The sequence below is a fragment of the Aethalodelphis obliquidens genome, unplaced genomic scaffold (genome assembly GCF_003676395.1).
Source record: "Aethalodelphis obliquidens isolate GAN/ISIS:26980383/991018 unplaced genomic scaffold, ASM367639v1 scaffold8, whole genome shotgun sequence".
NCBI lineage: Eukaryota > Metazoa > Chordata > Mammalia > Artiodactyla > Delphinidae > Aethalodelphis > Aethalodelphis obliquidens.
This window is the reverse complement of record NW_020837952.1, coordinates 40,248,820-40,264,890: the sequence shown is the minus strand read 5'-3', so window position 1 is coordinate 40,264,890 and position 16,071 is coordinate 40,248,820. Positions and strand designations below refer to the sequence as shown.

The window sequence follows — 16,071 nt, the reverse complement described above, 5'->3', positions numbered from 1 at the left end:
ACCAGACACTAACACAACATTGTAAATCAACTATACTTCAATTAAAATAAATTTTTTTTTTTTTGTGGTACACGGGCCTCTCACTGTTGTGGCCTCTCCCATTGCGGAGCACAGGCTCCGGACGTGCAGGCTCAGCGGCCATGGCTCACGGGCCTAGCCTTTCCGCAGCATGTGGGATCTTCCGGACCAGGGCATGAACCTGTGTCCCCTGCATCGGCAGGCAGACTCTCAACCACTGCGCCACCAGGGAAGCCCCCCCCCCCAAATTTTTTTTAAACTAAACACTATTAAGTAAATCAGTCATGCCTTCTCAAAACTATGTATCACATAGTAAAGTGCTGTATTTTTTCAGGATAAAGATCTAAAACAGTACATGGATGACTGTGGAAACATCATGAGTATGCACAATGTTAAGGTATGCTTTAGTGTGTCATTTTAAATTTTATTTAAAGTACAGACAAACACTTAAGCATAGATGAACTACATTACGTATGAAATATGCTTCAGAATTTTCTGTTAGGCATTTTAAATAGGTTATTGTCCTCTGAACATATTTACTCAGAACTTCTGTTTACTACACTATAGTATTTCTTAGAATCAGACCTTTTTATAGAACTACTTCATTTAAAAAATTTTAAAAAGTACTTTTGAGGAGTTTGAGGATTTTGAGCACGAGCTACCCTTGCTCCTTGCTTGGCTCTGCAATAAACCTTTCTCTGCTCCAAAAAAAAACAAAAATAAAAACTTTTGACAATTTCCTTTCACATTATAACATTGATTCTCTTAGATATATGTAGAATACATTTATAGGTATATTCTGCTTAAAAAGAAAATGACATGCCTATTATATCAAAATCCAAATGTTTAAGATCAATGAAAATGATTAGTGCATTCTGCAAAGGGCCTCCTTTATATGGCAAACTCCCCTAAAGTATTTAGAATGGTATTTAATTATAGAACAACTTTTCAGGGTACTAATCTAATGAGTAAGGCCAGGAACCTGCATAGGTATTATGAATACTAGACTGGAAATACCATTCTGTACTGTCAGGAGGAAAAGTAACATAATTACATGTTTTCTTATGTGAAAAATATCTAAAGATGCAAGTAATGCTAGAAAAGTTTGGTGTAATAGTCCCAGATGAAACCCAAGAGTACAAGTAAAATCAAATGAAAACCTTTGATACAGTTGTGTTCTTACAGTAGGTTTCTTTGACCTGATATACTCCAAATATAGCAAAGATTTATTTATCCAAACATAGTCAACAGTTTGTGAGAAACTGTTCTGGAAGTAGGCTGTCCCAGCTGTATTTTTGAGACAGTTCCAATTCTGTAGGTAGTAACTTTAAACTTACATACTTTTAAGTTAAGTTTGGTATAAAGGAGAGCCAGTTTCTTTTAGTAAAAGACAGTTCAAAACACATGGGTAACACATTGCTAAGAATTTTAGAATAGGGCTTTAAGTCTCTTTCCATATATTTTCTATGAGAATTGTTTTCATCATATTTCACATTTTGTTTTGCAAGGTGTACTGAATCTCATTTGTGTTTATTTTTGTTTGTGGCTTTTATGTTGTTTTTCCTGCTTTCATATTAGCAGTAATTTGGAAAGAAAATTGTCCTTAATCATCATAATTTGACAAAGATTTGAGAAGTTTGTATGTCTTAAGCCAGGTTTACATTCCTGGCTTAAGTTGTAGAGTATTTTAGTCTGTGTTTAACTAGCCCCTTATATTTTTTCAAACATAGAAAGTAACGGAAATATTTGGAAATAGTAATTTAAGAGTTTTCAAAACACATGAATATGTAGAGTGTAGAAACTGCTAATTAGATTTTCTTCAGGCCCATTGTTCACCTGCTGCCTTGGCTTATTCTTGAAGTTCTAATGCTATTTTTCACCTTCAAGATAACCAGGGGTACAATCCTGAATCCTCTTCTTTGTTAACCACAAAGAATCAGAGACCTCCTGTGTTTCATATTCTTTTTTCCACCAAAATCCACAACAAAAAGTCTCCCATTAGCCTTATAGGAATTGGTTTTCTCAAAGAGCCATTCAGAGCTCTACAGTGCCAATTCCCTTTTCTGAATCATAGCAGATTTTGAAGGCTGAGTAGGAGGTGCTGAAAGTAAAGTACCCAGAAGGTGGGTGATAGAAGCTGGTTTAGGTTATTTTAGGTTATTTTTATAGCACATAATTTGCCAGAGCTATGCAACACCATTCTGTTTGACATCTCAGAATGTTCATAAAACCACCAATTCCATTGCCTTATTTTAAAGACGTTGCCCCACATTAGTTTTTTTTGGGGGGAGTAGGGTGGGGTAATGGTAGAAGGTTGTTTGTTTTGCCAGAATTTCATAATTAAACTGTAAGCCTAATTAGTAGGCCTGTAAATTTATGAGGTACATTTATTTAAAGTCATTTTCAGTAACAAGTGAACTATTGCTACTAAGACAAAGTTTCATTTCGCTTTGTTCACTCTAAAAAAATACGTAGATGGTTCAAATAGAACAGTAAATTGTAAAATTCAGACAACAGGTATGTAAGGAAAAGGATGTGGTTCCTTTTTTTTTTCTCTTACTGTTCTAGGCCAGTTGCTTTTCTGTTTACCATAACTTATACCAAAGTATATCTTATTATCTGTAAGACTAATTTCTATTTTTTGTTTCCGTAGCTGTTTTTATACCAAATTCTACGTGGTTTGGCATATTGCCACAGAAGAAAGGTGTTACACCGAGACTTAAAACCACAGAACCTCCTCATTAATGAAAAAGGAGAATTAAAGCTAGCAGATTTTGGTATGGAATGTATGAGATATTTATAAATAGTTCCAGGTGTTTAAGTTTAAAAGAACAACCATTGACACTGCATGATTGCTTTTATGTGGGTTTGGAAGTGTTCTCTGTAGCTCATGGAATAAAATATTTGAAAATTTTGGTGGTGAGTTATATTAGTGAATGCTAGAAGGCATTGGTTCTCAGGTATGGTCCATAGACCCCTAAGCATCCTGAGACCCTTTCAGGGGATCTCCAAAGGTATAATATATTCTCAAAATTATACTGAAAGTTTACTTGCCCTCTTCACTGTGTTAATATTTGCATTGATTATCCAAAAGTAAGAAGGGATAAAGCTACTGGTACCCTTAGTGTAAATCAAGGCATTCACACCAAATTATACTTAGTAGCCATTGTATTCTTCACCACTATACACTTGTAGGAAAACACTTTTTAAGAGGTATCAGATGAAGCAGTAAAATTTATTAAATTTTATTAAATCTCCATTTTTGAGTAGGTGTCTTTTTAGTATTTTGTGTGATGAAATGGGAAATATACATAAAACACATTTGCTGCACACAGAAATACTATGGTTACTTCAAGGAAAAGTGCTTGTGTAATTATATGAGTGGAAACTGAACTAGCCCACCTTTTTATCTTAAGAAGTATCATTTTTACTTGAAAAAAATGACCAATAGACAAACTGTGGTTACTCAGACTTAGGTATTTGGCAGATGCTTTCTTAAAAAATGAATGAAGTGAGCCTTATCATTTCAAGGAAAACAACTGTGAAAGTATTTCTTGACAATAGTAAAATTCGAGTTTTCAAGCAAAAATTAGATTTTGGAAATTTGGATCTGCCTTTTTTTTTTTTTTTGGCGGTACGCGGACCTCTCACTGCTGTGGCCTCCTCCTGTTGCGGAGCACAGGCTCCGGACGCGCAGGCCCAGTGGCCATGGCTCACTGGCCCAGCCGCTCCGCGGCATGTGGGATCTCCCCGGACCCGGGCACGAACCCGTGTCCCCTGTATCAGCTAGGCGGACTCTCAACCACTGTGCCACCAGGGAAGCCCTGGATCTGCCATTTTGAATTTGATAGCTTCCCAGTACTTGAAGACTTTTCTGGTGAGATCAGTGGTGACATTAACAAATATGATTTTTTTTGATATGCTAAAGAAATGTGTAAACATTTGTAATATCTGAATAGCCTAGTAGAGAACCAGTATTTTCCAGATGACCAATGCATGGTATTACAGAATCATGCATAGGTAAAATATCCATTTAAAGTGCAGGATAGACCAGTGAATTTTAATGTAGCAAAAGTATTAGAAGTTGATTGATATAGTTCCAAGTAACCATATAATCTTTAAGAAGCTAAATATTTTCTAATTTTGATGCAGTATCAAAAAAGTATATGCACAATTATCAGAAAGGCTATTAAAATGCTCTTCTTTCCAATTTCGCATCCGTGTGAAACCTGATTCTCTTTATATATAACTGCAGTCAAAGAAACATCCCAACAGATTGAATGCAAAAGGAGAATCCAACTGTCTTCTATTAAAATAGACTACAAAAATGTAAAACAAGGACATTCATACTAATTTTTATTTTATTTTGGAAAAAATATTTTTCATAAAAATACTCATGTTAACATATAAATGGTGTTTTTAAGGAAGAAGTTTTAGATTTTTCTGTTTTTCTAATATGCAAATATCAGTAAATATAATCTACATAGATAAAAGCTCTTTGGATCCTCAGTAATTTTTAAGAGCCTAAAAAGGGTCCTGAGACTAAAGAGTTTAAATGTCATTACTGAAAGGGATTCCTTTAATATGCCTGCCACCATGCTTTTTTAAAAAAAATAGTTTTATTTATTTATTTATTTTAAAATTTAATTTATTCATTTGACTGCGTTGGGTCTTCATTGCTGTGCGGGCTTTCTCTAGTTGCAGCGAGCAGGGGCTACTCTTCGTTGTGGTGCGCGGGCTTCCCATTGCAGTGGCATCTCTTGTTGCAGAGCGCAGGCCCTAGGAGCATGGGTTTCAGTAGTTGTGGCTCACGGGCTCTAGAGCACAGGCTCAATGGTTGTGGCGCATGGGCTTAGTTGCTCCGCAGCATGTGGGATCTTGCTGGACTAGGGATCAAACCCATGTCCCCTGCATTGGCAGGCAGATTCTTAACCACTGCACCACCAGGGACGTCCCTGCCACCATGCTTTGTATTTATTTATATGCTTAATAATTTAATTAGTAGCTGTCTGTCTGTCTCTCTTTAGCTAATCCAGTTATAAGGGACTAGAATGGTGAAATAAAATTACATGTTTTTGGCTTCTAGGGAGTAAACTTTTTCATATTGAAGGAACTCCATATAGTAACTTTGTTTTTTTGTGTTTTTTTTAATATTCCACATTCTGAGAGTTTGAGTACTGTAACAGAAGTTAGTTTTTAAAAGCCCATGCAGTTTTTCGTAGTTAGTATTTATCATTTTTCATAAGTGATTATAGTAGTTTTACTTTTGGAATATTTCATTAATGTGATAAATATTAGTGTTTCAAGTATTACTCTGTTAGTAACAGATTAAAAATTCACTGTTATTAAGTGGTGAATTTGTTCTGAAAATTCCTATACTTTTATTCATTTAACACTTTTCCATTTGTTTGAAAGGTAGGTTGCTATTTAAAAGGAATTGGGTCGGTCACATGAGTCTAAATGAGAAATTATAAGTCATTTCCATATGCTTACATAGAGTCTCTAGGGCATAGTTTACGTTATTTTCCTAGTAATTTTTATTCTCTTTCTCTCTTTCCCCGCCCCCCTTTTAAATTTTTTTGGCCAGGCTGCATTTACTGCTCCTTATTCCTTAATCCCCAAATGAATGGCAGTGATGGAGAACCCCTGCTTAGCTATAAGATATGCAAAAAGAATGGCAAAAGCCATCAAAAATGTACTTTTGGTAGGGGAATACTGTGAGTGCTTTGAATTTTACTTTTTACCTCTACAAACCAAGCCAAACAAATTTTATCTGTCCACCGGCCAACAGGAAAATCTAATTATTCCATGAGATGGTACAATGAATTTTGTCTCTGTTGCTTTTAGTTATTTATTTTTTTATTGGTTTCATAGTAAGTATACTTCGGACACAAGTAAGGGAGAGTCATATAACTGAGTATTTTACAACAAATTGTTCTTGATCTCTATGACCTACTTTTCCTGTGATCAGGGAAGTATTAATATAAATAGACATTTTCATTAATAATAGAAAATGGTTTATATAATAATACCGTATCACAATTAATTTGGTTTGGAAGAAATTACTGTGTATTTCATTTCATGCCAAAATTGCAAATCTAATTGTGAACTGAATCAGAAGGCTGTATGAGCAAGCATCATAGTTTAGAATTCTCTCAGGAGATGGAGTATAAGGTACTGAGGAAACTATAACTGCAATTGCTTTGATGTTATATGTATAGCATTAGCAACTTGCAGCCTTGTCCTTTCCCCCATATAACCCAGTATTACATCAGGAAGAGAAATCAGAAAGCTGCTTCCATTTGCTAATTACCGAAATTTGTTGAATTTATTTTACCAAGTTGGAATGGTAGAGTAAAACCTGTAATAAAACAGTGTCAACATTGTTTCAGTTACTTCCTTTAGCCCTTATACTTAATGAAAATAGTATGAGTACTGCCTAATTTTTTAAATTTCTGGTTTCATTTGGGTGACTTTATCCAGTTTAACAAAGTATTGAATCATCCTTTTATTACATTTTTCTTATTTAATATTTTAATCAGATACAATAGTTACACACAACAGAAATCACAGCCTAAAAATTAATTATTCCTTGTTGTTTGAAATAAACTGTATGTTAAAATAAATTTATATTTCTTCATATATCTTTTACAGTTACTTCTTTAGGTGATCAGAATTTGGAGGCGTAGAGGTAATAAAAGCAACTCTCTTAACGCCAGTGGCTCAAGAGATAAAGTTGTGAACTCTTGCCTTTATTTCTAGATAATCAGTGAATTTCATATTAAATTGGCAAAGGAATGGTTCGTGTTTTACATCATCTACAGCAATTAATATCCAAAGACAGTGAGGTTCACCTTATTTTAAAATTAACCATGTAACTTAAAACAGAATGTAACCATGTAACTTAAAACAGTACAGAATGACATTGTAGTTTATTCCAAGGAAACTTTCTCTAAATATAAACTTCTGCAAGGGAATTGTCAATAAAACTTAACAGGATCATGAACCAGTAACTTCATGGTTTTTGGTAAGAACTGATATAGCAAATGGAAGTTGGAATCAGGTTAAAAGGTGACAAATGTCATTGGCCTGTTTTGCATTAACTTAAATCCAAGTAGGAAATAATCTTGGCATAATAATTCGTGGGTAGAAGGAGGGTATCTAAGTTTTGATTAGCCCAGATACTGTACCAGGTGCATTCACTCATAAAAGTAAGCATGGTCTCTGAATGTGGAATTATTATTATTTAGTTTAATAAATAATAGGATTTGCTGACCCAAGACCACACACACTCAAAAAAAAAATTCATAAAACTAATTTTGTTAAGCCTCAAAAAGGTATAGAGTAGCCATCTCAGGCATCCTTGTGACTGGAGTCATGGTGAGAATATGGACTGGGAAATGCATTCCAGCTATTTCTTAATTGTTCTCTTTTCCCTGTGAAGGACTAGCCAGAGCCAAGTCAGTTCCCACAAAGACCTACTCAAATGAAGTTGTCACACTGTGGTACCGGCCGCCTGATGTGCTTCTCGGTTCCTCAGAGTACTCAACACAGATTGACATGTGGTAAATATATGCAGATTTACTGCCATTTATAATTTTGAAAGAATGTAGCCATTAACACAGGGCGTACCGATAGATATTTGGCTTTAAGGAGATAAAATATAAGCAACGATTAAGAGTTCTGGCAAGTAAGATCACCTAGGTTTAAATACCAGTTCAACCACTTATAGCTATACGATAACCTTACTGAAATTATTGGCCTGTGCCTCAGTTTCCTCATTTAAGGAAATGGGAATAGTAACAATAACTACTTTAAAAGGCTGTTCTGTGGATAATGTTAAGACCAAATGAGCTAATGTATGTAAAGCACTTTGAAGAGTGTCTGGTACATAGTAATTTAAGACAAAATTTATTTTTATCATCATTTAATATTCACCAAAACCCACTTGCTTTAAGTTGATCTAAAAATAATATTGAAAAAATACCATAGGCGTCTTCCTCACATAGCACTTTGATCATGACACTCCTTTATTTAAACATGTTTGCTGCTTCCCCATTTATTACCTATAGAATAAGGTACAGTTCTTCAATCTGATACTTGATCTTCATAAAATGTCTCTAAACTACCTTTTTCAGTTTATTTCAGACTATTCTCCACAAACGTTTCCTTTTAGCCAAGTGGCTACTCACTATATTTCATAAATAGCCTGGGTTTTCCCACCTTTGTGCTTGTGTTCATACTAGTTCACCCATCTGGAATGCCTGCTCTTTTTCTATAACTGGGGCCTGTGCCTAGGGCCTTCAAAACATAGTTTTTCATAAATCCTTCCTGAATATAACCTAGCCTGCTGTGGTAATTCCTTCCTCTGAACTGTGGTTATACTTATTGCTTGCACTCTTCGTATAGTGATAAATCATATACTTCGTTCTGTTTTGTCTTGGGTTGAACATTTATATAATTAATTTTTGTATTATGTAACATTTCTTTCTTTTATAAACTTTTTTAAATTGTAGAAAAATATATACAACCAAATTTACCATTTTAACCATTTTATGTGTACAGTTCTCTGGCATTAAGTACATTTACATTGCTGTTCAAGCGTCACCACCATCAGTCTACAGAATTTTTCCATCTTGCAAACTGAAGCTGTGTACTTACTAAATAGTAACTCCCCATTACCCTCTCCCTCCACCATTCTCCTTTCTGTGTCTGTGAATTTGACTTTTCTAAGTATCTCATGAGTGAAATCATACTGTATTTGTTTTTTTGTGACTGGTTTATTTTACTTAGCATAAATGTCTTCAAGGTTCACCCATGTTGTAGATGCAAATATCTCTTTGAGTCACTGCTTTCAATTCTTTTGTATACTTAGAAGTAGAATTGCTGGATCGTATGGTAATTCTATTTTACATTTTTTTTAAGTAACCACCATACTGTTTTCCATAGTGGCTCCATTATTTAATCTTCTGTATAACATTTAAAATATAAAATTATTATATAATTGCTAGATTGTGAGCCCTTTAAAAGAAGGACTGTGTCTTAAACTCATATGTATTCACACAGATCCTAGAAGACAGTATCTATTAGCGAGCCTCTATCCATTTCTCTTCCTTCTCTTAACTCTCTCCCTCTCGCTCTCTCACTCTCGCTGTCACTCACACTCACACACTCTTCACTCTGCATCTGTGTGTTCCGTCTCTGCTTCCTGCATAAAAACATCTTGAAATACTTGCTTCTCCCTAGCCCTGCTAACCACTGCCTAATACATAGTAAGCTTTATATCACTATTAGCCATTGTTAGTGGTGTTCTTCAAGGATCATGCAGAGGAGGGCTGGACATTTTAAGTGGAGAAAATGGATAAGGCAGTATGGAAGTTGAGACAAATAGGGTAAATGTTAAGAAATTAGTTTAGTTGGATCTGAAGAAAAATCTCTGCAGATTTTCTAGCAGGCTAGTACAAAATTCTCCAGAGAGGCAACCTTAAGGAAAAGATTCTTGTGCTTAATAATAAATAAATGGTTTGCTCATCTTTTTTTTTTCCTTTTTTTTTTTAATGCTACATTTTATAGGGGTGTTGGTTGCATTTTCTTTGAAATGGCTTCTGGAAGACCTCTGTTTCCAGGATCAACTGTGGAAGATGAACTGCACTTAATTTTCCGACTGCTAGGTAACAGAACTCTCTTCCCAGTGATTTGTTACGTATAATTGAGTAGCTAGATAAGACTATATCTTTAAAAAATATATTTATAAATTTGATACTGAGACTAACATAAATAGATGTTATAAGAATTATAATGAGCATAATTACAATAAAGATAGATCCTTCTAGATAACTTCTGCTTTTTATTTACCAAGTTCTACCTTTGCAATAATGATTGTATGGAAGAACAGAGAAGAGAAATATTATTGAAAATTGACTTTTAGCACATTATTAGGAAATATTTTAGCTTAGGTGTCAATTAGACAACATTTTTATGGCATCATTGCTTAGTCCAAAAAAAAAAGTCTGTATGATTACTATTTCTATCTTTTTAGTTTCAGTTGAAATAATCAAATTATCTACTAAATATAAATTGTTCTTTAAGACGCTTTCTTAGTTCTCCCTATTTATATGTATTTGCCTGTATAAAAATTTCTATATATTTACAAATATATATTTTTTTAAATTCAGGAACTCCATCTCAGGAAACTTGGCCAGGTGTTTCTTCAAATGATGAGTTCAAGAACTACAACTTTCCAAAATATAAACCACAGCCTCTAATTAACCATGCACCCAGGTATTTTTTTTTTTTCCTTTTTAATTAAAAGGGGGGGGGGTAATTCATTTTTTTTTTTTTTTTTTTAGTCTCTTGAAGCATTAGCCACAGTAAGGATTCATGGGAAAATATGTGATACACATACACAGTTCTTAAATATTTTAGGATTTAATTTCTTCCTTCCTGTGTCATATTAATTTTATAATTCAGTGAGCAAGAACTACCAAAGTATGTAAGTCCACAGAATTGAGCTGTAAATAAAATGAATATAGAATATATATAATAAAATTCTAGGGCTTATGTAGATTGTTCCATTTCCCAGAAAGAAGACATTGATTAATGCCTTATTCAATACTGTGAAGACCATGATGAAGTTTGCTTTGCTGTCTACACAATTATTCTATATGTATTTACTTAGAAAAACCTAAGAATGTGTTATAAGTAAAATCTTGACTCCTACACAAGATGACCCATCAGCATTTCAGTCAATGAATGACAATTTGTATTTGAAGAATATAAACTCTTTCTGACCCTTCATATCCTATATGTTGGCCATCTGATTAAAGTTTCTTTTCAGACCTACCTCAGATCCATCCAAGATTCCCATTACAGTTTGAGTCAGGGGACTTCCCTGGTGGTGCAGTGGTTGGGAGTCTGCCTGCCAATGCAGGGGACATGAGTTTGAGCCCTGGTCCGGGAAGATCCCACATGCCACAGAACAACTAAGCCCATGCACCACAACTACTGAGCCTGTGCTCTAGAGCCTGTGAGCCACAACTACTGAGCTTAAATGCCACAACTACTGAAACCCATGTGCCTAGAGCCCATGCTCCGCAACAAGAGAAGCGACTGCAATGAGAAGCCCGTGCACTGCAACTAGAGAAAGCCCACGTGCAGCAACGAAGACCCAACCCAGCCAAAAATAAATAAATATTTATTTAAAAAATTTTTTTCACAACATATTTACTTATGGAATGTATTACATTTTCAATAAGTAACATAGAATAACCCCTTTGACTGTATTTTTTCATCTTTAAGAAAAAATAAAAATGAGAAGGGCACCAGGATACCAAATAAGGCCAATATCTCTTTCGTTGTTTCACATAGCTCACAACATAACACACTCACTCTAGTTCCATTTATTCTCAAGATAGGGAAGAATAGTAAAAACATTCTGGTACCAAAAATATTTTGAAAGTTTTTATGTGAATCGATGCTCTTGTCACTATAGCAACTAAGAATATTCTAATTAGACTTTCTTAGGAAGAATAATGTGTTAGACTTTTTGTATGTGTCTCTCCCAAATAGCATAAATCCTATTTTTGTCATATATATATATATTTTTTTACACTGGACATTACAACATATATATATGTATACATATGTATATATGTTGTAATGTCCAGTGTAAAAGGTTGCAGCTCTTTAAAGCACATTCTTTATGACCTTAGCACCTAGCTTTTCTATGGCCAAGGAGTTCTGGTTATTTGTCAGAATGGCAAACTGCAAAGGATTAGAAGACTCTGTAGAATTTCTACGCCACAGCATCCACAGTACCGACTAAGCACCAGGGGGGAAGGGGGGGATTTTTTTTTTCCCCCATAATTGGACTTTTGCCAGTGAAAGTCAGTGCAAGGTAGAATTAGTGATTTCTGATCAAGAGATTTTCTCATTAAGATAACCCCTAAACCCTCTACTCCCTATTTTATTAATTTCATCCTTGTAATTATCTGTCTTTATTGACCATCTGATTGGTTTTGTATCCCTTTTTAATGAAGTTTTATAAAGTTATTGAGGCATATTTAAATTGAATTGTATAGCTTGTAGTACCCAATGCTCAGCCAACTGCCCTGTAAAAGTTTGTTGAATGACTCATCTCTGTTTATCTTGAACCACAGTGATATATTTTGGGGTCACTTATCTGTTTGTTTTCACCTGTATAATAGGAAAATGATGCTTTTGTACTCTTGCCTTCACTGAAACACTATGAAAACAGATCTAGTTTACTGAAGCTTTTTCAATAATAGAGGTTATTTTGTTTTGAGACAAAATGGTGATTTTTAAAAATTCTGTAGTTTTAATAATCTAACTCTTGAATATTGAACATTTGAGTTGATGCCCAGTTATTTGTGGTTTCTTCTTAAACAAGTGGCAAGATCAATCTTCTAAGGATAAAAGATTTGAGTCTGTTTGAAAGCAGCAAGGTGTGCTATTTTAGGGCACTTGAATTTAGCAGATAACAACATTTGGAAAATAGTTTTATTTGAAAAGTTGCTATCAGCTAAGATTAAAGAATAAATTGCTACTTGTCTTTCGTTTTTAGGTTAGACTCTGAAGGAATCGAGTTGATAACAAAATTTCTTCAGGTAAGTTATATCTTATTTTATAATTGTTAAATGGTTTGTTAACTTCTCTGAGCTTTAGTTTCTTCATCTGTAGAATGGGATCAGTAATACCTCCCTCAAATATTTGTCATGACAATTAAATAAGATTATGGTAGTATCTAGCATTCTTAAGACATGTGCTTAGGTGAAAAACAATTATGGTTTCTCTTAATGTGTCTGGGTCTCTCATTGTAACCTAGAACAGTCTGAGGTAGTTAGCTGCTGGCCCTGATCAACTGTGTCAAGGCCATGTTCTCTGCAATTCCTGTTCTCTTATGTTCTCTTTCTTTTCCTTATACTTACTGCCTTACAGGCTGTTGTACCTCCCAAGTACCATCCATATCTTCATTCAGAACAGGAAGAAGAGAGAGGATAAGAGTCTGTCAGTCTCATTAATCCTTTTGTATCTGGAAAGCAAAGGCTTTTCCAAAAACCCCTGTAAGGACTTCTTCCTAGGTCTCCAAAATCTTCCTAAGGCCAGAATATTAATTGTAAGAGAGGCTGAGAATTGGGGAGCAGGATTGCCATAATTAGCCTAAACTTAGAATAGTCATGATTCATATGTCAGAGTTGGAAGCATGTATACCTTAAACAAATCTACATTATCTCGTCAAGGAAAAAAGGGAGATGGGTATTGAATAGGTAATTTAATAATGTCTTTCATAAAGGTATTAGGTATATTTCCAGTAATACTGTGGTATTCGTGAAGAAAAGTAACACGAAAGGTCAGATATTTTGCTTTTTTTCATCACTTCAGAAAATATAGGGCATCTAAATTTTTCGTTAAGATCCAGCTTTATCTTGGAAATTTGTAACTGAGATATAATCATTGCTACATAATCTCAGTAGTAACTCACATTAGAGCATAGTACTCCAAATTGGTTCTTAAAAATAATAGTCACTCTATTAAGTAATCAAGATAAGAGTAGCTCTAAATGCTTAAATGCTAATTTGTGTGTGTGTCCCCTCCCGCTTGCATACGCTTTTTCCAGTATTTAGAGAAAAAAATTAATGAAGCAGTTTTTTGGTTTCTCACAGTATGAATCTAAGAAAAGGGTTTCAGCAGAAGAGGCCATGAAACATGTGTACTTTCGAAGTCTGGGACCAAGGATACATGCTTTACCTGAAAGTAAGAGAGATTCTAGAGTGTGTCCCCCCACCCCCTTTATTTTTATCCAGGTTTGGAGACTGGGGTGAATTAGGGATTTAGGAAGATGGTTGGTTTTTAAGCCTAAAATTCTGGCTTTCTGTAATTAGATCAGAATTCCTTAAAGGGAGGTGTATGTCTGTCTTGTCTGTTTTAATTTATTTCTTTTAACACTGAGTATATTGCCACGACTCTGTAAGAAATCAGTAGCACTTAGATGTGGGTCATTAGTCTTATTTGACTTAAGTAAGTGGAAAATGCCATCTGATGATAGACGTTGTCATTAGGCCCAATCTGGATTGCTTTGATTCAGAGTTGTTAAAAATGGATTTCAAGTAAATAGTAATGAAGCACAACCAAAACAAGATTTTTTTGTGGAAGTAAATTTCTTTTTCAAGATGTGAAGATGATTTTCCTTTACTGTGTTCACTCTGACTTTACCATCCCCATGACAGTGGTGAGCATATTGTCACTAAAATAGCTGATTTCTCATGCCTGGGGTAACTGCTTGATTTTACTCAGAAGTTTCTTATAAATTACCCCAATATTTTACTTTAAAATTAGCAAGGTGAGGACTTCCCTGGTGGCGCAGTAGTTAAGAATCCGCCTGCCAATGCAGGGGACACGGGTTCGAGCCCTGGTCTGGGAAGATCCCACATGCTACGGAGCAACTAAGCCCATGCGCCTCAAATACTGAGCCCGCGTGCCACAATTACTGAAGCCTGTGTGCCTAGAGCCCATGCTCCACAACAAGAGAAGCCACCACAGTGAGAATTCCGCACACTGCAACGAAGAGTAGCCTCGGCTCGCCACAACTAGAGAAAAGCCTGCACGCAGCAACAAAGACCCAATGCAGCCAAAAATAAATTTTTAAAAATTAGCAAGGTGAGTGAGGAATTAAGAGAATATTTGGGAACTGAACAGCCAAAAGCTTTCATTAATTTCCCGTTCTCATTTACTAGACAGTATTGATTCACTAAAAGGTTTTCTAATTGGAATCAAGACTCCTCAAGACTTTTCACTTAGAACTTATTGGATATATACATATTTTAATTAATTTATTTTTGGCTGCGTTGGGTCTTCTCTACTGCGCATGGGCTTTCTCTAGTTGCGGTGAGCGGGGGCTACTCTTCGTTGTGGTGTGTGGGCTTCTCGTTGCGGTGGCTTCTCTTGTTGCAGAGCACTGCCTTTAGGCGCAAGGGCTTCAGTAGTTGTGGCTCAAGGGCTCTAGAGCACAGGCCCAGTAGTTGTGACACATGGGCTTAGCTGCTCTGCCACACGTGGGATCTTCCCGGACCAGGGCTCGAACTTACGTCCCTGGCATTGGCAGGTGGATTCTTAACCACTGTGCCACCAGGGAAGCCCCTATTGGATATTTTTTTTTTTTTTTGGCAGTACGCGGGCCTCTCACTGTTGTGGCCTCTCCCGTTGCGGGGCACAGGCTCCGGACGCGCAGGCTCAGCGGCCATGGTTCACAGGCCCAGCCACTCCGCGGCATGCGGGATCTTCCCGGACTGGGGCACGAACCCGTGTCCCCTGCATCGGCAGGCGGACTCGCAACCACTACGCCACCAGGGAAGCCCTGGATATTTTTTAATGAAAGACTACCTCTCTGGCAGAGATGGAAATAAGAAGGATGAGTTACAAGTGTTTTTTAAGAGATTTACGTTTCATTATTAATACCAAGTTTTATAGTTTGAGGTGTGGGTGAGGTGTACAAACCCATTTCTTGTTTTTCTCTAAAATTCTGAAGATAGTTTGAGGATTTGACCTTCATGCCATCATAAGGAGACAAATAAAGAACAGAGAGAATAAAACCGAGTAATACATTTTGATTAGGTCTTCCAACCTCAGTAAGCCCTAGAAATAGACAATGTACATTCTCCTTAGAGAAACACATACTCAAAGCATGATTTAAGGCAGAATTGGGGGAGAAAGGTTCTGAGGGAGAGGTTATTTGGTTTGGTTTTCTTAAGACATTGGGACAAAAGGGAAAATATTTCAGCAGGGCTGTAACCTTGTAAATGTAGTATAAATGATTCATGTTGAATCAGTATACATTTTTAGATATTTTGTCTATAGTTGGATTATATTTGCTTTAATGATAGACTTTCATCTGATAATTTTTGTCTGTGCATTTTAGGTGTATCAATATTCAGTTTGAAAGAGATTCAATTGCAAAAGGACCCGGGTTTTCGAAATTCTTCTTATCCAGAGACAGGTGTGTTTGTCATAAACCATTTCACGTGTCGATCATGAAAT

General features: G+C 35.6%; 1 protein-coding gene across 1 annotated transcript in view; it reads left to right on the top strand.

Moving 5' to 3' along the window:
* The window catches only part of CDK17 (cyclin dependent kinase 17), a 98,935-nt gene that overhangs the window by 80,633 nt on the left and 2,231 nt on the right, over window positions 1–16,071 (top strand). The window contains exons 9-16 of the mRNA XM_027107248.1: window positions 353–415; window positions 2,672–2,795; window positions 7,463–7,583; window positions 9,592–9,689; window positions 10,194–10,299; window positions 12,602–12,644; window positions 13,701–13,791; window positions 15,953–16,030. Of these exons, the coding sequence (XP_026963049.1) occupies window positions 353–415; window positions 2,672–2,795; window positions 7,463–7,583; window positions 9,592–9,689; window positions 10,194–10,299; window positions 12,602–12,644; window positions 13,701–13,791; window positions 15,953–16,030 (724 nt within the window). The remainder of the gene's footprint in view (window positions 1–352; window positions 416–2,671; window positions 2,796–7,462; window positions 7,584–9,591; window positions 9,690–10,193; window positions 10,300–12,601; window positions 12,645–13,700; window positions 13,792–15,952; window positions 16,031–16,071) is intronic.